The sequence below is a fragment of the Dama dama genome, chromosome 15, assembly GCF_033118175.1.
Source record: "Dama dama isolate Ldn47 chromosome 15, ASM3311817v1, whole genome shotgun sequence".
Lineage (NCBI taxonomy): Eukaryota > Metazoa > Chordata > Mammalia > Artiodactyla > Cervidae > Dama > Dama dama.
Genome location: NC_083695.1, coordinates 69,913,825 through 69,937,360, shown reverse-complemented (window position 1 = coordinate 69,937,360; position 23,536 = coordinate 69,913,825). Strand labels below are relative to the sequence as shown.

At 43.8% G+C, this 23,536-nt stretch overlaps 1 protein-coding gene across 4 annotated transcripts in view; it reads right to left on the bottom strand.

Moving 5' to 3' along the window:
* WBP1L (WW domain binding protein 1 like) overlaps window positions 1-23,536 on the bottom strand; it is a 57,774-nt gene that overhangs the window by 5,781 nt on the left and 28,457 nt on the right. For 3 of the 4 annotated variants that reach the window (XM_061162499.1, XM_061162502.1, XM_061162501.1), the window contains exon 2: window positions 7,730-7,832. In XM_061162499.1, coding sequence (XP_061018482.1) covers window positions 7,730-7,832 — 103 coding nt within the window. Of the gene's footprint in view, window positions 1-7,729; window positions 7,833-17,428; window positions 17,507-23,536 lie in introns of those variants that run through there. The other variant, XM_061162500.1, reaches the window with a different exon arrangement.

The window sequence follows — 23,536 nt, the reverse complement described above, 5'->3', positions numbered from 1 at the left end:
AAAATCAATACATTTCTTAATAGGTTTGCTGCTGCTGCTAAGTCACTTCAGTCGTGTCCGACTCTCTGCGACCCCATAGACAGCAGCCCACCAGGCTCCCCCGTCCCTGGGATTCTCCAGGCAAGAATACTGAAGTGGGTTGCCATTTCCTTCTCCAATGCATGAAAGTGAAAAATGAAAGTGAAGTCGCTCAGTCGCGTCCGACTCTTAGCAACCCCATGGACTGCAGCCCACCAGGCTCCTCCGTCCATGGGATTTTCCAGGCAAGAGGACTGGAGTGGGGTGCCATTGCCTTCTCCGCTCTCCTCATTAGCTGCATTCATAAGGCCCCTTCTCCAGTGTGAACTCTCTGATAACAAATAGACCTGATCCACTATTAAGATTTCCCACATTCACTGCACTCAAAAGGCCTTTCTCCAGTGTGAATTCTCTGATGATCAAAATGACTGGATTTATTAATAAAAGATTTCCTGCATTCACTGCACTCATAAGTCCTTTCTCCACTGTGAACTCTGATGATACCGAAGGCCAGAGCTAGCAGAAGATTTCCCATATTCACTGAACTCATAAGGTTTTTCTCAGTGGTGAACTCTCTGATGATACTGAAGGCCACAGCTAGCAGTAAAAGATTTCCCACATTTACTGCACTCATAAGGTTTTTCTCCACTGTGAACTCTCTGGTGATACCGAAGGCTAGAGCTAGCAGTAAAAGATTTCCCACATTCACTGCACTCATAAGGTTTTTCTCCACTGTGAACTCTCTGATGATACTGAAGAATAGGTTTAAAAATTAAAAAAATAAATACATAAAAATTCCTCTGGGAATGTCTTCATACAATGAAAATGATATGAATCATTAAAAAATTATCCACAGAATACTATTTTTGACATAATAAGACATTTCAAATACTAAATGGGAAAAAAAGCAATTACAAAACAGCATAAAATAGGACCCCAACTTTTGCTTAAAAAAAAGTATAAATATCCAGAGGGATGATCAGGAAGTTAATCATGAGATTATTCCTGGGCAATAGGATTTTCTGTTACCAGTTCTTATTTTTTGCTTATCTGCAATTCCTGAATTTTCTGAGATGAAAATGTACTTCTTTGGGGAAAAAAAATACTTTTTCTCAATTAAAGTAAATCTGAGGAATAATTTTAAGGTGCGTTTTTATTACATGAGACTAGATTATATTATTTTTCATTTGCTCCCTATTTCTGAGGAACTTCAACTTTTTCCATTACAAGTGTTACATATTTTTTTTAATCATCTGCTCTGTAACTATAAGTTTGTGTTTACAATGTTAAGTATTTCTATATCTCTTATCAGAATGAATATTAAAAAAAAAAGCCCCCTGGTAAACAATTACAAATGAATAAACCCCTGATTTTTTTTCCTGTTTGTACCAGAACACAATATTTTGAAAGAGCCCGCTGAAATTTAGGGTGTGGCCTCTGGCAACACCAAGGGTGTTTCTTTCTGTCCCCCAGGGGTGTCCTCTCTGAATCTACCCACAGTGCCACCCCTACGGGGTAAGACAGGACAGCAGTACTGCCTTCCAGCCCTGGCAGGCTGGCAACACCGCTGTGTGACACCTTGCTGCTTTTAGCACATGTCACAGTTCAACAGAAACTTCTGCCGAGGTCTGGTGACAGAACAGGTGGAGGACAATGAGGAGAGGATCTTTCCCCCTTTTCCCATAGGCAGACAAAAAACCTCCTTCCTAACCAGAGAACACAGACATAAGTTTAAGTCCGAAGTCTCCCTTGTGGTCCTTCCCAGAGTCACAGCGGACATTTGCTTAATTTAACCTACACTTCTCTCGTTTCAATGCTGGCTGACTGGGTACTGTTAGTGGAGCCCTTGGGGAAGGTTTTGAGGCCGGAAAGGAGCCCTGGGAGTGAGGTGGCTTCCCACTGCTGCCCTGTGATATCTCCTGCCTCTACGGTCCAGTCAGCTCCCAGCCTTGCAGGGTTAGGGTAAGGTCACACCCAAGGGAGGCAGCATAAGCAAGCATGCTGAAGAGCCTGTCTCTGAGAACATTTTAGAAAAAGAAAGAAAGAAACTGAAGTCGCTCAGTCGTTTCTGACTCTTTGCGACCCTGTGGACTGTAGCCTACCAGGCTCCTCCGTTCATGGGATTCTCCAGGCAAGAATACTGGAATGAGTTGCCATTTCCTTCTTCAGGGGATCTCCCCAACCCAGGGACTGAACCCGGGTCTCCCACATTGCAGGCAGACGCTTTACCCTCTGAGCCACCAGGGAATATTTTAGAGTCAAGTCTAAAAGATTCTGGGCTAACCACTTTTTTATATTACCTACATTAACTTGCCCAGCATCATATTACAATCCTTTATGCTTCTGTGTTACTTCATAATTTTAAAAGTACATTCTCCCATGAGATAATCAGCACCTAACTCTACTTTTGGCCTCCTGTCACTTTTCCAATTGTTTCTGACCTACAGGTAAATTAACTTTAAACCTTAGTGCTGCACAATATATGATCTAAGGCAAAACTTCTTAGCTATTATAGCAGAGATTTTTTTCATGGTTTTCATGTTGGCCAAATATTTCTGGCTCTCCCCCTTCCTGGCATGTGGGTAGGCTTGAATTTCTGGCCCCCTTATGATTAGGTGACATTTTGGGGCTACTTTTAACTAACCAATTGAGACTGGAAGTGACAGATGTCACTAAGAGGCCAGAACATTTCTTGCTAATGTGAGACCCTCTGTTAGATTCCCTTCTGCTATAGCAAGTCATAACATTCTAGACTGACTTCAGGGTCAGTCTGGCCCCAGAGGATAAAGAAGTAGGAACAAAGCTCCCATCCAACCTGTGATAGACACAGAGTGTGAGCAACAAACCTGTTGCTTTAGGACCTCCAGGAGTTTGGACTTGTTTATTACTGAGCATGACCTCCAGCCTATCCAGACTGATCCTTTATAGGCTTTTCTGAAGGAGGACATTGCAAATGTTCTTCAGATTCTTAAGAGAATCCTTGTTCCAGAAAAAGCCTAAGTTCCACTGAACTAGAAGTATAATAGAAATAGAAGTCTTTTTTTTTTTTTTTTTTTAAAGGAAAAATGAGGCAGGGTGGGAGGCTGGGGGAAGAAATGAGACAAGTAGAAGGCATACCTTTGGCAGGGTTACTGCAGTCATATCTAACAGCACCAGAAAACTCATATGTTTACTGAAATTCCATCAGTTGCTTACTTTTCATGTGGTAGCATGGGTAGAAAAACTCTCCCTACTATGTACCATTTGTATGATATAAAGTCTCAAACTGAGTTCCAATTTCTGCATTTCTAATACAGTATCACAAAGTAATAGTAAGGATCAAAACTAGGGGAAAACTGATGTGGGAGCAGAAAGGGCCAAGTGGGATAATGGGGCATTAGCATAGGTCCAGAAAAGCCACCTAAGGACTGGTCCCACTTGATGGAGTTAATATGGGAAGACAGAAGGCATTCTTGTCTGACCCTCACACAACAGATCCTACTAGATTGTAGTCAAAGCCATGTCCCCACAGCTTTAAAAGGGATACCATCTAGACTAGTCCCTATGGAGTTGTGCAAACTTTTGATCTTTTCACTAGTTTTCACAAACAAGGAGGAAAGTTTTTTAAAAGGAAAACCTAAAGAAAGAGCCACACAGAGAAAGACAGAAGCATGCCCTCCTCCCCAAACACATATCTACCCACAGATTACATTCCCCAGTGACCTTTGAAAGCTGTGACCTCATTGTGGGGCACGCTTGTCATGCTAAGCAAAATGGAAAACATGTTTTTAAAAACAATCACAGTCCAATGTAGGAACTGAGTCATGTGCCCCTGAGTTCACTATAAACTTGGGAAAACACCACTCCCCAACTGGCAGGAAATTCCTCATTAGGAAGCCAAAGTATACTGTCCACTAGCTCTCCTCCTACACCATAGGATGGTGGGTATCCTCCTTAGCCCTTGACAGCTCTTAGCAGGAGATCCTTTTCCATTGTGGAAAAGGCCTGAAATTGGGAAATGAAGACTTCAGAGGACTTGCAACTTCATCAGAAAGACTGGACAAGTTTCATATCCTAGCTTTGTGACCCTGGTCATTTTGCCTTGACTTCCCTCATCTGTAAAATGGGGAGAATAACAGTTTCTACCTACTTGGTCATTGTGAGGATAATTGAGTTAATGTCCACATGCAGAGTTCTCAAACCTGCACATTCGAGACCCTCCATGACCTGGGCCCACCACCTTCTGGCCTGGCACTTAAGAGTTCTGGAAGGGGGTGGCTTTGTGTAAGGCACACTGACCCCACGACTCAACTGCAACTGGCTGACTGGTGACTGAACACCCCAGGTCCTGAGAAATAGGCTATGCATATCTGGCAGGGTTATCCTTAGAGCAGGTTGAACTGACGTGTGTGCAGACTTTACTGGGTGCCCAGCCCATGGCAGAGTTTTATGCACACCAGCACCCTTGTCTCCCCTGAGTAAACCACACGATCCCAGGGAAAAGGTTAATGTGATGCATGTTCTCTTCTTTCCCATGGAGCCTTGACCTATGGTGTCTGGCGTTCCTCTGCCTGAGAAGTCATCCTATCCTTCTCCATGTGTTTAAATCCTATCCACCCTCTCTTTAAGGCCTAACTCAAATGCTACCACTTCCATGCAGCCTGCCTGAATCCTGTCCAGTGAAAGCAAATTCTCCTAGCACATACACAGTGGTCCTGGCACACACTCCACTTTCTACTTTGCATTACTAGTGAGGCACGTTGTATTATCTCCTCTCTCTGCTTAGAGACTCCCTTCTTGATGACAAGGATTCTGTCTCCCCACATGCTTTAACACAGAAGAGGCCACCTCATCCAGTAGAAACTGGGTTAGAATTGCAAATTCTCAGGTCTTCTCAGACCTACTGAATCAAAAACTCTGGGACTTGGGCCCAGAAATCCACGCTTTAATAAGTCCTCCAGGAAACGCAGACGCTTGCCAAAGTCTGAAACCACTGCAAGAAGAGTTTGCTGAATAAACGATTGAATGATGATTGAAAGTACAAGAGCCATAAAAATGCATGGGATGATAAGGCCAGGTCTTAAAGCCTCAACCATGGTGGTGGTAAAACAGGACTTTCACTCCTAAACCGATGCAGACCCACTAATGACAATGGCCTATATTACAAGAGATTAAAAAAGACAGGGGAGAAAAGGGTGCTGGTTGAAGTTTTAGGTCTGTGTGCGTCTATGTGCTTGTGTGTCTGTGCAAAGTGTGCTCTGCATGTGTGTGCACGCCAGTCCTCAGCACACAGGATAATCTGGCTTAGCAGTGGTATGAAGGTTGATGGAAATGGCATTTATTTTTCCCCGAGGCCTTCCCGGTAGGCAACTATGGTTAAAAAGGTATTCTGTCTGACAAAAACTCTGCCAGGGGTTTCCTGGCTGAGATCTTTTCCTTCCAAAGGAAAAAGACTAAAAGAATAACCCAAAGCCCATTATTTTCACAACTCAGGCAGAGTTCAGAGGCAATTAGAGAGAACAGGGTTCAAAGTGACCAGAAGCACAGTTCCGATGAGAAATGAAAGGGCTCATTCCTACACTTGACCTCCCTCCTCTCCACACCAGGCCAAGGCCAGGCCCTCAAGAAGTACAAAAACCAAAGAATTCCAGAGAGAGGCGCAACACTCACTGGGCATCTTCTGACCAAAAAGCCATTGCTGGGCACAAAAGGAAGTCAGGCTTTTAGTCTCTGTCTCTTGAGAACTCGGCAAGCACGGGCCATTGTGTACGGGGGTGAGTCTTTCCTCCCCGGCCAGACTAGTCTCTGTCTGGTCTCCTCCTTTACCCAGCTGACCACGACCGGAGGAGTGATTAGCCACTGTGCAGCTCTTCCCCTGGCTTTCTTTAGGCCTGTGGGGTGAAGTGCCTGGTTCCCAGACCACCTGCCTCGCTGACACCTATGTCTCGCATCTCCCTGCCCCCGTCACCCCACCTCCAGCCTTGGCATTCACGACCCAATTCTGGTGGCTATTAAGTCTGTTTTGCCAGTGCCTCAGGAGGCTCTGTCAATCTGAGATGGGGGCCATCAGCAACTCCATCCTTTCCGCAACTGACGCCGCCTGGGCTGGGCCCCAGAAAAACAAACCGCAGCTCTGTGGCTTCTTGGCAGCCCAGCTTAGACTTTTGTTTTAATAAGGGGTGAGAGGGAGAATTTGAACCCTGTGGTTATCTGCATTTTAAAACATTTAAACAATCTGTCCACCTGCCTGGCACTTTGTGTTTCTCCAGTGAGTCCCTCGGCCCCACCCCGTCTAAAATAGCACCAACAACTCCAGGCCTGCCTGTGCTGCTGCTGCTTATGTACTTGGAGGACTGATGGGGACATTTTGAACCCTGTTCTCTCCTTGGGAAAGAGTCTGCCCTTAATCACCCCTGAAATTCCTCAGAGAGGCAGAAAAGCCAGTCATCAAAAGGGAAGTACGAGGGTGAGGTCTTCTTTGTAGGAACCACTCCCACTGGCTACAAGATGCATTTGCATTCAGAGGGAGAAGCTTCCCAGCTATGAGTCTAATTTCCTTTCCATTTTAAACAACAGCCTTTCTAGCTGCTTTCTGACATATACCTGATGTGGGGTGAATGGGGAGATCAGAAAGGAGAAGGGGGAAAAGGGCAGATGTGGAGGTGACAGCAAGGATGTGAAGCAAGCGGCAAAGGTTGTCTCCACATGGAGGAAGTGATGGGGGCTTATAATTCTCTGGGAAGACAATCTACTGCCTCCTCTATCAACAGACAGCTTGAGAACCACTGTAGTGCTGGTCACCTGGCAAGGCTCTGCCCTCAGGACTCTCCCATCCTCCCCTCCCCTTCTTTGTCCAGTATCCCCAGTGTTTCATCTGAGTTTCAGGAAGATCAGAGTACAAAGTGCTTCAGTGAACTCTCAAAGTGTAGGTCACTCCCTGAAGCCCAGGGCAATGTCCCCATCCTTGTACAGCTCAGGAAGGTGCAAGTAGTCCTGGCCCCCACCGAGCCAGTGACAAGGTGGTGGAGCTGACAACTCAAAATGGCTTTGAGCTGACAGTAACAGGTTAGGTGGACTGAGAAGCTTCCAGACACTTCACTTTGCAATCTGGGGAAGGAACAAAGGGGGCTGAACCTCTATTCCTCCTCTCCAGGAGGGCTCTGTTGGCCACAACCTAAGGAAAGATTATCCCACTGAGAGGGACCCTCAGAAACAGAGGCAGCTCCTTGAGGATCTATGGGGATCTGGGAAGTCCTGGTGGTGTTTGTTTTTTGTTTGTTTGTTTGTTTTACAAGAAAATGGCATTACAGCTATCCAGAGAGAAGCCCGGTATCCATAGCAGCTTGGCTGCTGCAAACCTCTCTTTGCAAAGATGGGGAGTCTGGGTAGCTGGGCTGACCCGTGAGAGGGCATAGGTTGTTGCCACTGCTTGGCACACCCTGGAGAGGGCATCCAAGAGAATCCCACTCAGAAGCTTCTGCAGCAGGTCTGCTAACCATGGCCTCCTAGGAGGGCTCAGACCATATTTTCCAGTCTTTAGCTCACGGTGTCCAAAGAGCACCGGAGCGCTCCTCCTCTACAGAGGGATTGCTTCCAGAACCTAGCAGAGTCTGCTCACCAACAATGCCACCAACAGAGTAGCAACAAGGCTGACCAGCTTTCAGTTTCCCAATGAGCAGAGGTGGTGAACTTAGATGCTTGGACACCAAGAAACCCCCAGGCAAGGACTTACACCAGAGTTCATAGTAGTAGTTGCAGCACTGAGACTGTCCACAGCAGTGTCCTGTGTCACAGATGTAGCTTTGATTGTTGGTACCCACGCAGGTTTCCTTATCCTAAAAGAAATTTTAAAAACTTTTAGCACATTAAATTATAGCTTTTAAATACCACTTTTCTTCTCATAGGGCTTCCCTGGTGGCTCAGTTGGTAAAGAATCTGCCTACAATGCAGGAGACCCAGGTTCAATCCCTAGTTCAGGAAGATCCCTTGGAGAAGGGAATGGCAACCCACTCCAGTATTTTTGCCTGGAGAATTCCATGCAGAGGAACCTGGCAGGCTACAGTCCATGGGGTCACAAAGAGTCGGACATGACTGAGCAACTAACACTTTCTTCTTATCCCCCTCTTTCTGGTCGCCTATCCATCCTCCACCAAACAGTCTGTACCAATATTTACTCCATTGAGAAAAAAAAAAGAAGAACCACGCAACAACAGCAGATTTAAGAAAAATAATATGGTTTATTAAAGAGGGAAGACGATTCAGTACACAAAGCCAAGTGGTAAGAGCAGAGTTCTCAGAGAGAAAAACAGAGCAGAGTCCTCCTTGCTTTATGTCCAAGCTGAAGCACTCCATGTCCTGATGCTAATTTAGCCCGGAAGACGGTCATGATTCTCCTGTAACTGGCTGTACATTTTAAATAAAACCAGCTTCTTTGTGAAAGTTCCTGGAATAATTAAGGCAGTATGTATTCTAGGATTAGCATCTGGTCAGCCAGTCCATCCTCCCTTTAAAACACATGATCTCCAAGGTTAATTACAGCGTGATTCAGAAGAAGGCTAAAAAACCTGCTACTAAAATTCTTCAGTCTTAAGAAAAAGAGTGACTTGCTTAGGTGACCTAATGCAGTTTCAATTTGCTTCATCTTTTTTTGCTTATCAGATGATCTCTTAATAATCATGACTGGATCTAGAAAGGGACAGTTATAGAAAGGGCACTGCTGAGTAACCATCTAGCATTTTGCCAAATTCTATTCAGAGCACTGGTGGATGGGAATAGAGGTAGAAAGGTTTCTTTTATATTTCACAGTTAAGATATGAAACTTAAATAAACTTCAGTAAGTTTACAACTAAGCTTTATAACTTATTTATGAATAAGTTTATAATAACTTAAATAAACTTCAGCCTCCAATGTCCTCTGGGCCACAGTGCATGAGACCTAGTAAGATGTGGCTTTCAACATTTATCCTAAAGAAGCGACACACTCATTGACTGGACACCATCTCTGTGCCGAACACTGGGCTGGGTATGAGAGACATGAAGATGAATAAGACATTGTCCCTAACCTCAAGATGCAGTTAGGAAGGGAAAAAACCCTGCTCAGCAAAGAAACTAAAACCACAGTATTGTATTTGCTGCTACTCAGGCTGACCCTGCCCACAGTGTACATCCGGGCGGACGCCTGCCAGTGGAAACTCAAGCCACATAGTTGGTTCCTGTTCTCTGGGCCCTGCTCTACTACGCTGTCTACTTGGCCAAGGGTGTAAACAAAGCAATCCAGAGACTGTCTACAGGGCTAGAGGCTGGAGACCTGAAGCCACAAGGCGAAGACAAAAGAAAGGGCACAGCTAACACTCAGATCCCTAGCTCAGAGCGTGTTTCCACCACATCCTCAGGTGTTTCCTGGTCTTTAAGAGTCTTACACCCTGATGGAAAGGGGTTTAGGAAGAAGGAAACATAAGCAAGACATTTGTTGATTCTGACAACGACAGTTCCGTAACAGTGCTACACACAGAATTCTACTGTTACCTCCACATGTCCACCATGAGTAAAATGGCACACCTAGAAGGTGGCTGTCCACTAGGATATCTCTTCTGAGGCCTGATGCATGTGGAGAAAGCAGATCTGTGCTCGATGCTTTTGCTAGAACACACCTCCTCTGACTTCAGAGCAAAACACTGCTTTCCTAAGGACATGAAAGTTTCTCCCAAGTTTGCCAGGCCCTGAAATGCCATTCTTCTGGCCCAGTTCACAAGAGCACAGTTCAAACTGTCCACATAGTTTTTTCGGAAAAAAAAAAAAACTGTATTGCCTACACCTCGACACATTAAAGAATCCAGTGACACTTCTACCTCAAAAAAATGTATCAGATGAGGTCCAGGCTTGGAACACAGAGTAGTCAACTGGTCCTCTGTGAGCCATGAAATGGAATGTGTTTGAAATCTAAACAACTGGCATCACTGGCGTCAGCTAATGGTGACACCTACTGGTGTCAGCTTTTCTCTTGGCTTTCCCACCCACCAAGACAGGAAGCCTGATATAAACAGAACCCTGCTCTGTTCCCTGCTCTCCTTCCACTTTCCCAAGGACAGCAGACTGTGGCAGCATCATTTAACTCAGTTTCCCAAATACTTTTTACCCAGGATATCTCATCCCCTGTTCTCCTCTCCCCAAACAGAGTCCCCAAGTTGTCTGGGATGGTCTTGGTTATGGGAACTGTCATTTTCTGCTACAGGAGGAAGGAAAGTAGGTGGGCAGTTAAAGACAAGACATGGACTCATGGACCTTTACATGGAAGAAATGATGGATTAAGAGGGTAGTGAGATGTGAGCATGATGAGCTCCTCCAGAGAAAGGTAGGAGAAGAAAATCCAGAAGTCTTCGGTTTGGTCCTAGCTCTGCCACTACTGAGGAAAAGGACTCTGGGCAAGTCACTCAGTGGCCCAAGAGCTAGTTAAGATGCTCACTCATGTCTCCTTCAACTTGAAGAGTCTACCACCCTACCCACCTCCCAATCCTCTTGGCAGCAGCCAATGCAAAAGTTCCTGTAACCTATGTCTCCTCTCAGTCAAAGCAAAGAATAGAGGTGTGCAAATGCTGCTTGGTGCTCTTCTACCCTTCCCTGTAGGAGGAAGTCACCCAGAGGACTTTCAGGGATCTCCAAGCAGCTCAAGATCCAAATGGTTAAGATTCAGCCAGATCTGGGTTCAAAGTTTGGCTCTCACACTATGCTTATTAACTGTGGTAACTTCAGTAGTAACTAAACTTCTCTGAGCTCTTAACATCAATGTTATTCTCTGAGTCATTACTGCTGGGCATGAAAGACCATTCAATAAGGAGCACTTTGCATTCAATGAGAGACCATTCAATAAAAGAGCACTGTGAATTCACGTAGAACTATTTCTCAGAACAGTAAAGCTCACTGGCAATGTGGGCTGCTCCAGACATATAAAGAATAGAAAAAGGAACTGGAGAGAATGCAATGGAAAGTTCAAATATGAAAAATTCTCAGCACTCTTCATGAGTATCCTTTGCTTTTCTTCCAAGCATCTCCAAGGACTATACACAAATTACATTGTTTAGGCTAAGTCTCGAGTGGGAAGTTAATATCCCACCCCACCCCTCCCCTCCTCAAGAGTGAATGAGAGAATAAACTGTGCCCTTCCTATGGGCAAGAGCTATGTCTCCTTAATCCCCATCCCCAGCTCCAAGAATGGGCACAGTGCTGGGCACACAAAGGTTTGGTGAATGAAACAATGGCTATGCAGCCTCCATGAAGGCAGAATGAGCTGGGGTGAATAATACTGAGTACCTGCTATGTGCTAGGCACTGTTCTAAATTCCTTACAAGAGGATGAAATGGGTAGTAAAAGGGAACTGAAGTCAAGAGAGGCTAAGTAACTTGCCTGAGGCCACGCAGCTAGCTAATTCATCTGACTCCAGAGTCTGAGCTTTTAACTAATAAACTAGAACATCCTTGGTTTAAGTTATACTTCTTCACTTGCTTTTAATACTTGAGATGCTTAAATAAATCCACTAAAATCCCCAAACACAATCAACATTTTGTCTTTGACGGAAAAGATAAGGTCCCTGCCCTTAAGGAGCTCTTTGACTTTGGGAACATTTTCTACTTGGCAGTGAGGAGGGGCAACATGCTTGGGGCTCCTCCCTTCTTTGCTTGAAAGGTCATTATTTTCACACACTAATTTTCTGAAAAGTAAAATGGTGTTTCATCCCATTGTGGAACATGGGGCTTTCACCCATTCCTTCAACATTTATTGAGTACCTACCCTGCACCAGCACTGAAATAGCAGTGGGGAACACAAGGAGCAAATAAAAGGTGAAAAGTGGGACTTCCCTGGCAGACAAGCGGTTAAGAATCCACCTCCCAATGCAGGGGACACGGGTTCAACTCTTGGTCCAAAGATTTCACATGCTGTGGGAAACTGAGCCCATGCACTACAACTACTGAGTCTACACTCTAGAGCCTGTGAGCCACAGCTGCTGAGCTGCCTGCTGCAGCTACTTAACTCCGAGCACCCTACAGCCCGTGCTCTGAAACAAGAGAAGCCACTGCAATGAGAAATCTGTGTACCCCTAGAGAGCAGCCCCCACTTGCTACAACTAGAGAAAGCCTGCATGCAGCAATGAAGACCCAGCACAGCCCAAAATAAATAAACAAAATGTTAAAAAAATAAAACAAGCTTAAAAATAAATAAATAAATAAAGGCCAGAACAGTCATGGTCTTTACCCTCATGGAGCTTAAAGTCTAATGAAAGATGATAAAGTAATCATATAGATAAAACTGCAAGTAGGAAGGAAAAACACCTCATTTGGTAAGAGTTTACAACAGATAAGAACTAGAAACTAGCTAAGGAGGTCCAGACAGCTGTGAGAAAGGTAAGCCTGAACTGAGATTGCCAGGATGGTTAAAAAGTTAGTAACCAAGGAAGAGGGGTGGGAAGAACAAAGGAAATAGTACAAGGAAAGTCCTTGAGCTAGGAGATGGTTGAAAAAGTATGTAGGGAGTTAGGTAAGTGGGGATAAGATGAGATTTGCATTTTAAAGATACTTCTCAGCAATGTTGCATTTGCACAAACTCCTGGCCCCAAAATACAAAAAAATGCAGACTTGTTAAAAAGGAACTTTGAGTGAATAGCACATGATCTTATGCTGAGGTCTTTCACCTCAGAATAACTGTGGTGATGACCCTCAAAATTCTCATTTGTTATAGGTGTGACTTCTGGTAGCACAGTGACCAGCTGCTCTAAGAAACAGGGCATATATGGTCACCAAACAAAAAGCACAGGCAGGAAGAACCCAGTAAGCAAGACCAACATTGAACTGGAAAGAACATTTTTTACAATGGAAAAGGATGAATAGTATGCCTTTGCACATATGCAATAAATTATCTCATCTCTTTGGCGGCAGCATAAACTATGGGACTAACATCATTTTCCTTAAGAGTTTCCATGTCTTTGAGTTGCTATTCTTAGCTGAGCCACTGTAAAGGTCAATTTAATCAGTGTAAGAACTTTCAAAATGCCAGCATAAAAAGAGACACTGGGCAATAATAGTTCCCCAGGGATGGTTTTAATTTGCTAATTTATGGGGCTGGAAAACCCTGCTAGCAACTGGCAACAGCATCTTCATGCCCTTAGGAAAGCACTAACATTTTAGCAGTGAAAAATAGGAAAACTGAAATCCTTCACATGTAGCTAAATCATAAACGCTGCATCTCTTGGCTGTTGGATACGAGTGAATTTGGAGCACCATCTCTGGCCTTCTCTACAGGGAAGAGGAATGGTTTCCCAACGGAAACACCCATTTCTAAAACTGAATAACAAATATGTACTGATATCACTTTCTCCACAAGCCAGGCATTGTGTTAGATGCTACAGCTACTGCACTGAGCAAGAGACTCTAGTGGGAAAGATCCTGCTTCTGATGATATAGCTGAGTAGGTAACTTTAAAAACATAATAATAATATTCTTTTAATTATATAGCTGAAAGCAAGGAAGAACCCCAGGACCAAAAATGTTGGGGTTGGGGAACTACAAACTACAGTGATAAATGAGATCAGGCCTTTTCAGTTGCTGTGGAAAGGAGCTGTTTTATTTTCTTGAGTCCACCTAAAACAGGGAATTGGAACTGAGTTCCAATGTAAGGTGAAGACCCTCAAAGAGAGAAAGCAGACTAGAAAAAAGAGCCCACTGGCACACAGCGACAATAAGAAAGGTCTGAATTGAGAGGGAAAAAGTATCTCGTCTAATAATTTGTAACTACAAGCCTTTCCACAGGCTATTGAGATCTGAACTATTGAGAGTTGAGTGCCGGAAATTGATGCTTTTGAACTGTGGTGTCGGAGAAAACTCTTTTAAGAGTCCCTTGAATTGCAAGGAGATCCAACCAGTCAATCCTAAAGGAAATCAGTCCTTAATATTCACTGGAAGGACTGATGCTGAAGCTGAAACTCCAATCCTTGGCCACCTGATGCGAAGAACCGACTCACTGGAAAAGAACCTGATGCTGGAAAAGACTAAAGGTGGGAGGAGAAGGGGATGACAGAGGATGAGATGGTTGGATGGTATCACCGATGCAATGGACATAAGTTTAAGCAAACTCCAGGAGCTGGGTGAAGGACAGGAAAGCCTGGAGTGCTGCAGTCCATGGGGTCACAAAAATTCGGACACGACTGAGGGACTGAACTCAATTCAACTACATAGTCTGAGAATCCCCAGGCCAAAAGTTTAACACAAAAAGTAGTCCCAGAATGAGATATCTGGCAGAAGAAATGTAAAATTCTAAAGAGACCTACTCTCAATCACAGCATGAAAGATGCCCACAGATCAAGCTCTCTGCTGAAGGTAAGCTCAAGCAAAATATAAAAACTATGTAAAAATACAAACAAGATGTGGGAAATTCAATTAATAGCAGGGTAAGACTCTCCAAAAAAACCTTAATAGAATGATCAGATAAACTGTAATACATATACATGTTTCAAATGATTAAAGCCAAAGAGAAAAAATGAAAAACATGAGAAAAGAACATATTAAAAAAGAAACAATGACCAAATGGATTTCAGGAAAAAAATACAACTTGTAGAAAAATACTTATTAAAATTAAAAATTCAACAGGTGGTTTACACAGAGATTAGACCATGTTAAAGAGAGAATCAGTAAACTGGAAAGCAGATCTGAGAAAATTACCAGCAACCAGCTTCTACCAATTAAGAGAAAACACAAAAATGGAAAATAAGAAAAAAGACGCTAAAGAAGGAAAGAAGAAAATGGAGTCAATATTTAAAGAGACAACTGATTAAAGACGGAATTTTCAGATAATTAAACTCACATCTGGGCATATTGTTTGAAACTAGAGAACAACCAAGACAAAAAAGATCTTAAATATATTCCAGTAAGGGAAGACTGAAAATTAACAAGTGAAATTAGAATTTAAAGTACTAATAAGCCTCATAAAGATATTAAAACAGGATAACAGGACAAAGGGCTTTAGAAGGGGCAGTCAGGAAAGGCCTCCTTAAGAAGGTGATGTCTGACTTGAGCCCTGAATGATGAGAAGGAGCCAGCTTAAGCAGATCTGTGGGAAATGTGTTCTAGGTAGAGAGAATGTCAAGTACATGCCAAGACACCAATGCAAGAATGAAACTGGTGTGCTCTAGGAAAAGACAGAAGGCTAGCATGGCTGAGCACAGTGAATCTAAGGAACAGTAGTGTGAAAGGAAGTACTGAGAATTCAGAATGAGGCCAGACCTCATATGCCTTGTACAACAGACAAGCACCTTTAACTCAGAATCAGCTATTTTTGTTCTATCCTAGACAGACTCTTGGAGGGCATGGCAACCCACTCCAGTATTCTTGCCCAGAGAATTCCATGGATGGAGACTGGCAGGCTACAGTCCACGGGGTCACAAAGAGTTGAAGTGACCGAACACACTTGCATGCTGAGACAGAATCTTTAAATTCTAAAACTGAAACACTTTCATGTCCTTTGCAAGTGGTCATAAAATATAAATACACTCCTTATAAAGTTTTGTGAATTTACCTTTATTTTTATCAAAAGGAAGTTAAAATCACTTTTCTCCTACTAATAGTTTTAAGGCTGTTTGAAGAGCTGAAGGAAACAAGAAGAACTGCTCAAAGATACAGGTGTGTTTTTTTTTTTTTCCCCCAGCTGCTCCTTGCAGCACACAAGATCTTAGTTCCCCAACCAGGAATGGAACCCATGCCCCCTGCACTGGAAGCAAAGTCTAAATCAATGGACCACCAGGGAAGTCCCCAAGGGTGGGAGGACATTACAGAAGAGTTGGGGATGAAGGAAAGTAAACCGAAGCAGAGGGATGATTCTACGGGAGTCCCGGCCCATTGTTTCCCACATGTTACTCTAATCTCCCTTTGATGGTAGGGACTGTCACATTCTCCTTTTGTATTCTTCCCAAGGTATACTACATAGAACAATTACTCCTTTAAGCTTTGCTAGCTATGGTTTCTTCCTTTCTAATAAGGGGCAAGCCCCTGCTAAGATGTGAACCAAGATTCTGCTTTGTATGCACTAGGGTACTAGGAATGGATTTTTATGCTATTTTGTTGAGCTCAGTCATTTTCCGGAAGGACAAATAGCCTGGGCATGCTTCTCTAATCAAGCCAATAAATCTAATCTGGTAAGATTCAGCCTCACCCCTCAGATTTGATAGTGTGCTTCACCCCTTAAGGACTCAAAGCTCCAGCTGCCTGGCTCAGGAGCACCCAGTCTCCCATACACTGGTTGTAAAGAACTTTAAAGGGTAAAGCTAAACCCTGGAGCTAATGACACACTTGGAAAAAGCCTACAACCAATGTGGGGAGCTGCTTCAAGATTTGGCGGCTGTGTGCGCTGCTGAAGGAAAGTTCCTGAGACCCCTGTTGCAGAAGGGACTTGGTCCCTGTATGTCAACCTGTGAGGGTCTCCTGAACAATTCTCTCTAGGACTCTCAGAAACTGACTCTCTCCAAGAATCTGAGGTACCACAACACAGTGAATCAGAATAAACAAGGCATCTCACAAGTAAGTCAATCTGCCCTCAAGTGGCCATGAACACATTTATACAACAAAGGAAACAAAATAGAGATGCATTTCCCAAAGTATGGTCCATAGGCCCCAAATCCCTTGGGATGTTTGTTAAGAATGTAGACTGAGAACCTCTGGAGGTAGAGACTGCAGATTTGCCTTTTAAAGTACAGGTCCCCTGAGTGTATACATGTATATGTACAGCTTTGCTGTCTACCTGAAACTCACAACATTGTTAATCAGCTACATTATATTACACAATGAAAAGTTTAAAAAAAGCACAGTCCCCTGGTTATGCTCAGATATATTTAAATTCAACAACCACTGTCCTAAATTTATAACAAATATACAGCATACACATTTCTTTACCTCTAAAAGTGGAAGAGTCTATCTCTTTCTATAATCTTAAACACATCACAACAGTTACCCTCAAGAGTTCCCACTTAGAATCATAGCACATAAAATTACTTATGCTCTCCTGCCTCATTTCATAAAAAAAATACAAACAGATCATAGTCATGATTTTTTAAAAGGAGAAACGTCAGGTATGCTGCTATCCACACCAGTCCTGCTACAATCAAAGCTACACTGCAACTGGAGCCTCATTAAACAGCCCCCAAACAGAGCAGCCAGCAAAGAAATTAAAACCCATTTCCTGTGTTGCTATTAGGAACCTGAATAACAAACTCAAAAAAGCCACTTGATCCTGGTAGGAAAATCCCAGAGCAAAGATCGGAAGTTGCAACATAGACCAAAGTTTTATTAAAGGCTACTTGTTGATGTCCCAGTGCATGCAGGCCTGTGGGGTCTGGCCGGTGGTACCAGCTCAGGAAACTGGGTTAACCTGCCACTCTTTCACCCCTGGACACTTACAAGGAAAAACAGTTCTCCCTTGAGGTATATTGGCAATCCCTCATCACTGGCGTCTTCTGCCATAGAATAAATGCACCGAGAAGTATGCCATCATCTTCAGCAAGGGCTGGTGCAAAGCTGAGGGACAAAATAGCAGGTAGCATGTGACAAAGCAAGTGGCACTCAGACAGAGCAGGAAGGCAATTCTACTATAGTGTCTCCACAGCTGGTCAGGCAAGTCCTTTCCTTCTGTATTAGCTGTATCACTGTCCCTCCTGTTTGAAAGCAGGGATTACAAACTGCTGGCCCATGGGCCACAAAGGGCCCACTACTGAGTTCTATGTCCAGGTGGTACCTTTGTTTTACAATTTTAGAAAAAAATGAAATTAACTGTGAACATCTTAAAATGAAAAGGATTCATACAGAAATTCTGATTTCCAGCTTCTGAAAATCCCGGGGCCATATTAGATAGGGTCATGGACGTACATGGCCTCTAGCTCCACCTCAGTCTCCCCAAAACCCCTACTGTACAAAAACCCCATCTGCTTGACTTAAGCATGTCACTGACTAGCCCCTGTGGGCATCTGATGAGCTCCTCCTGCTCTCAAGTTCACTAATACCTCATTTATCCTCTCATTCTGAGGTTAAGGCCTGCTCAGGGGCCCAAATATAAATGGCAGACATCTGAACTCTCTAGACTGAGGCTCCAGCTACATCTTACACATGCCATGTAAAACAGGTACCTAGACAAAGAGGAGGGTCCCTCTTCACTGACTGAGGAGAATACCTCTAGCCAGTCAGGAAAACCTCCAGCCACAGCACTCAGGAAACGAGACAGAGAACCAAGTTCTGCCTGGTGCCTGGCTGGCATCAAGCATCTGGCTGGGTGTTTTTACCCAAGTTACATATTCCTCTTTTTACAGGAAACCAGGAAACCGAGATTCAGAGTGATAACACAGCTAGAACAAGTTTTCTGGATCTAAAGCCTGAATTTCAGTGGGAAAAAAACCTGAATGATTAACAGTTATCCTAAACTTTCATGCTGGATGCTGACAGGCACAAAAATGACAGATAAGACATGGACTTTGCCTTTGAGGAACTTTGTAATTAGTAAACTGTTAGGTTAAAAAAAAGAAAGCGTCTGTTTCAGTTCTTATTGCTGAAAGTCTTCCTAAAATATTCAGGTTCATCTTGGGCCGCAAGTACAGTCCAATCAACAGAATTCATTCTCTTTTTTTCCCCAACAATGTGGCAAAGCCTCAGGGTCATAATTTGAACCAATGATGGTTATATACACAACACACATATATCTAGTCAGTTTACACACTACACATTTTTACAGGACTCATAAGCTTTTCAAATTTCTTTAACAGTCAGCCTCATCTTTGAGCCTGCCAGCCAGCACCCAACAAGAGATCAGAAGTGTTATCACCCTTATCTTACAAAGGAGGAACTGACACCTAGCCAAAGGCTGCAGATGACAGAATTGAGACTGTCAAAACTCTGATCTTCTGACTTTTGGTTCAGTATCCTTTCCATGACTGGGCTCTAGCTCATGAAAGTCTTTGTTTTACCTTGAACATGGCTCTTCATCAAATCAAATAATCACTTTGCCCAAAACGAGGTGCAGTTTTCAAGGGACTATGGAATATTGAAGGTGCATGTTAACTTGTTGCTGATGTACTTTGAGAAAGATTCACTGCAGTTTCACTAGACAGTGAAGGACACGTGGAATCTCAGAGCCCTTCTTCACTTTAAGCAAAATTCTAAATTTAACCTATTTTTTCCTCAGTAGTGCCATCCCACTGCACCAGGCTTTTGTTGGGGGCAAAAGAAATATTAATAATAATGAGACTTATCAGTCATGTGCCTGCCTGTCTACAGACCATTGCTCAGTCACTCAGTCACGTCTGACTCCTTGCGACCCTGTGGCTTGTAGCCCGCCAGGCTCCTCTGTCCATGGGATTCTCCAGGCAAGAATACTGGAGTAGGTTACCATGTCCTCCTCCACTAGAGACCAGTACCAGAGATTTATTGCCAGTAAAAAGTTCAAGGAAAACACTGGCTTCCACCTCAACAAAGGGTGACATTAAAAATGTTACCCTCAGTGAACAGATACAAGACTTTTTAAAATCTTCAGAATCCAGAAGCTTTCCTCAAAATATTGAATAACTTTAAAGAACTTTCTGAAGTTTAAGACTTGACATCTAAAGATTAAGAGACACCAGATTTAGAAGAAGGGAAATTTAGTATCCCCCTTTTCTGTTATCAAAGATAGACTATAATGCAGGTCAAGAAGCAACAGTTAGAACTGGACATGGAACAACAGACTGGTTCACAATTGGGAAAGGAGTACGTCAAGGTTGAATATTGTCACCCTGCTTATTTAACTTCTATGCAGAGTACATCATGCAAAATGCCCTCCCCAATGAAGCACAAGCTGGAACCAAGAGTGCTAGCAGAAATATCAACAACCTCAGATAGACAGATGACACCACCCAAATGGCAGAAAAGTGAAGAGGAACTAAAGAATCTCTTGATGAAGATGAAAGAGGAGAGTGAAAAAGCTGGCTTAAAACTCAACATTCAAAAAACGAAGATAGTGGCATCCAGTCCCATCCCTTCATGACAAACAGATGGGGAAACAATGGAAACAGTGACAGATTTTATTTTATCGAGCTCCAAAATCACTGTGAATGGTGACTGCAGCCATGAAATTAAAAGACGCTGGCTCCTTGGAAGAAGAGCAATGACAAACCTGGACAGCATATTAAAAAGGCAGAGATATTCCTTTGCTTACAAAGGTCCATATAGTCAAAGCTATGGTTTTTCCAGTAGTCATGTATGGATATGAGAGCCGGACAATTAAAAAGGCTGAGTGCTGAAGAATTAATGCCTTTGAACCATGATGTTGGAGGAGATTCTTGAGAGTCCCTTGGACTGCGGGAGATCGAACTAGTCAATCCTAAGGAGATCAATCCTGAATATTCATTGGAAGGACTGACGCTGTAGCTGAAACTCCAATACTTTGGCCACCTGATGCAAAAAGCTGACTCATTGGAAAAGACCCTGATGCTGGGAAAGATAGAAGACAGGAGGAGAAGGGAACAACAGAGGATGAGACAGTTGGATGGAATCACAGACACAATGGACAGAGTTTGAGCAAACTCTGGGAGAGGGTGAGGGACAGGGAAGCCTGGCGTGCTGCAGTCCATGGGGTCACAAAGAGTTGGACACAACTGAGCGACTGAACAACAAAGGGCCACAGCAATAGGCATCCAGCTTGAAATATGGATTGTTATTAAAATAAGCGTAGCCTAATTGTTCTTTACGGCTCCCCAGGAGGATCAATGGTAAAGAGTCTGCCTGTCAAGCAGGAGATGCAGGTTCCATCCCTGGGTTGGGAAGATCTTCTGGGGAAGGAATGGCAACCCATACCAGTATTCTTGCCTGGAAAATCACATGGACAGAGGAGACTGGTGGGTTATAGTTAGTGGGGTCACAGCAGTCAGACATGACTGAGTGACTAAACAATTGTTCTTTAAGCTGTATAAAGTTATTGATATTTGGGCAATTCTGAGATTCTACCCTTCTGGGGGTGGTTGTACAGATTTTTCAGAGATAAAATATCAGTTCCAAAAGGGTTTGATCTTATCTACTGGCCATAAAGAGTGAACTCTAAACCTGTCCTTGAGAAGGCATAGTTTCTGCTGATTGGGGCAACCAAGATGTTAAGATTCTAAACTTCTGGGCAGATAACGCATATTGCTTAGAAAGCAGCAGGAAAAAGTACCCCTATTTCCTTCCTCTTTATTAAAACATCTCAGTTCACCTGCCCTGAGGCCTGTGGCTTGTGACTGCCTCCTGAGCAAAGTGCCGCATCCTATGCAGCAGTAGTTTTCCGCCCATCCTGTCTCCACCTTGGCTTATCAGCCCTAGGTACCTGCAAGATCAATCCCAGACGAGCCGTATCCACAGATGCAGAACCTACATATGCTGAAAGCCAAGTGTACACAGTTATTTTACATGGAGGACTTGAGCAGCCTCAGATTTTGCTTATCTGCAGGGCTTGTGGAACCAAACTCTTGTGAATACTGAGGGACAACTGTACTGACATTTGGAGTCAGATAACTCTTTGCTGCGGCAACCCTCCTGTGCATTATAGTATGTGGAGCAGCATCCCTAGCCACTATTCAATAGATGCCAGTAGCTATACCCCACTCCACCCCTGGCTGGTTTTGCGACAATCAACAATGTCTAAACATTGCTAAAAGTCCCTTGTGGAGGGGGGAAATTACCCTTAGTTTAGAACCACCATTCCAGCCAAACTGAACCACACAACTCAGTGCAGAATTGTGTTTCATCCAGTTTGTCACCTGATTGTCCTTTGGGCTCCCCAACCACTCTGTAAATTTCCTAAGAGAAGGATGAAGTCAATCTCACAAGTGCAAATCTCACAATCCAGCAAGGGATTAGACACACAAAAACCTTCAGAAAGTACTCATCCTGGTGACTTGACAATGAAGTAACCCCACAGACTGTTCCTCCTTCATGTACCCCATGCCTCTTAGCTACGCTATACAAGCAGCAGCGCGAAGGAATCCTCCAAGGGTTAGGCCAGGGATGTGGCAACGAAATTTCACATGATGACTTGAGATGGACCCACGGCTCTCTGGGCGTACAGTAACCCAGTACAATCAGCCTAGCCCATCAACCCGGAATCTTACTCCCAAGACAGGGAAATGATTGCACATTCTATTTTTGTTGGCAGCCTATCCCAGCCTATCCAAGGCTTCCTCACCACACTCCAGAACCACACCCCAAGGAGTGGGAGGTCATAGGTATTCACACTACTGCCTGCCAGTGGGGGCGGGGCAGGGAACTCAAGTATTTCCAAACCCTTGAAGAAAACCATACGATAGGCTGTGCAATATTTGAAATCATAACGAGACCATGCATCACAGTTCAGTGGTAGCTCCTGAGAACATGTGTGTTAAGCAAGAGAACCAAACAATAAAGAATACTCTGAACCCCCTGGAGAAGGAAATGGCAACCCACTCCAGTATTCTTGCCTGGAAAAGTCCATGGACAGAGGAGTCTGGCAGGCTGAAGTCCATGGGATTACATGACTGAGCATGTGTGCACGAGGGTGGAGGGAAATGGGTTGACAGCAATAAAGTGGTAGAACTAAAAAAAAAAAAAAAAAAAAAGAATACTCTGAACCCCTTGATGCAATGTCCAATGGAACCAACGTATTCTTTGCAACTCAGTCCCAGCAAACAATTCACCACTTGCAAGAAAAGAAGTCACTGTGACACACTCCAGCTGCCAGTCTTCAAAGCCTGTCTCCCTCTCTCCTGAGATGTGTATTTTCTGCCACTGCCCCTCCCATCTCTTTCAGTTAAAAGAACAAGACAGGTCAAGCAAGAGACATCACACTGAATCTCCATTCTCAGCAACAGACGCCTCTCCTGAGGTAGGTCCAGCTCAAGTCCAGTTGAGCCATTCACGGAGGAGCAATGGCTACAGAGCAGCACAGAAATGGCTAAACCAGGTCAAATTTGCAGGACTGTTTCAGCTCACTGTCACTATAAATACACAAACACAATCAAGGTTAGTGCCAAGGAGGAACTGTCATCTAGGTGTTAGGAAGTCAGGGCAGGGGAAGAAATTTTATAGCACAGTTTGGTTTTTATTCCCCCCAAGAAGCCCCATATTATTCTTTTCCTGGACTAAAATTTACCTCTTCAAGGAAAAGGGGTGGGAGGGGGTGGATCAAACTCATGGGATATTACTGGAGGCAGTGAATGTTTTCTTTGGCCCCACTCTGGGTAAAAGTTTCAAAATCAGCAGATACAGTCTTCTTTTCCACTGAGTTACTGTCCAGTCTGCTGGTTTCTCTTTGCTTTGATAACAGGAAAGTGATAAAAAAACAAGCACATTCCTCTAAAAAAGCAGCTTCTTGCAACAGAGACGTGGCGGGGCGGCGTGGGGGTGGGGGGTGTTTTATAAAGTCACGTGAGAGGATTGGACGAGAAACACCCTTTCTGTTAGGTGACAGTAGGGAACTGAGGTGTTCTACGGAGTTCTCGCTTATAGTATTCACAGATTTTTACAAATCAGTTCCCA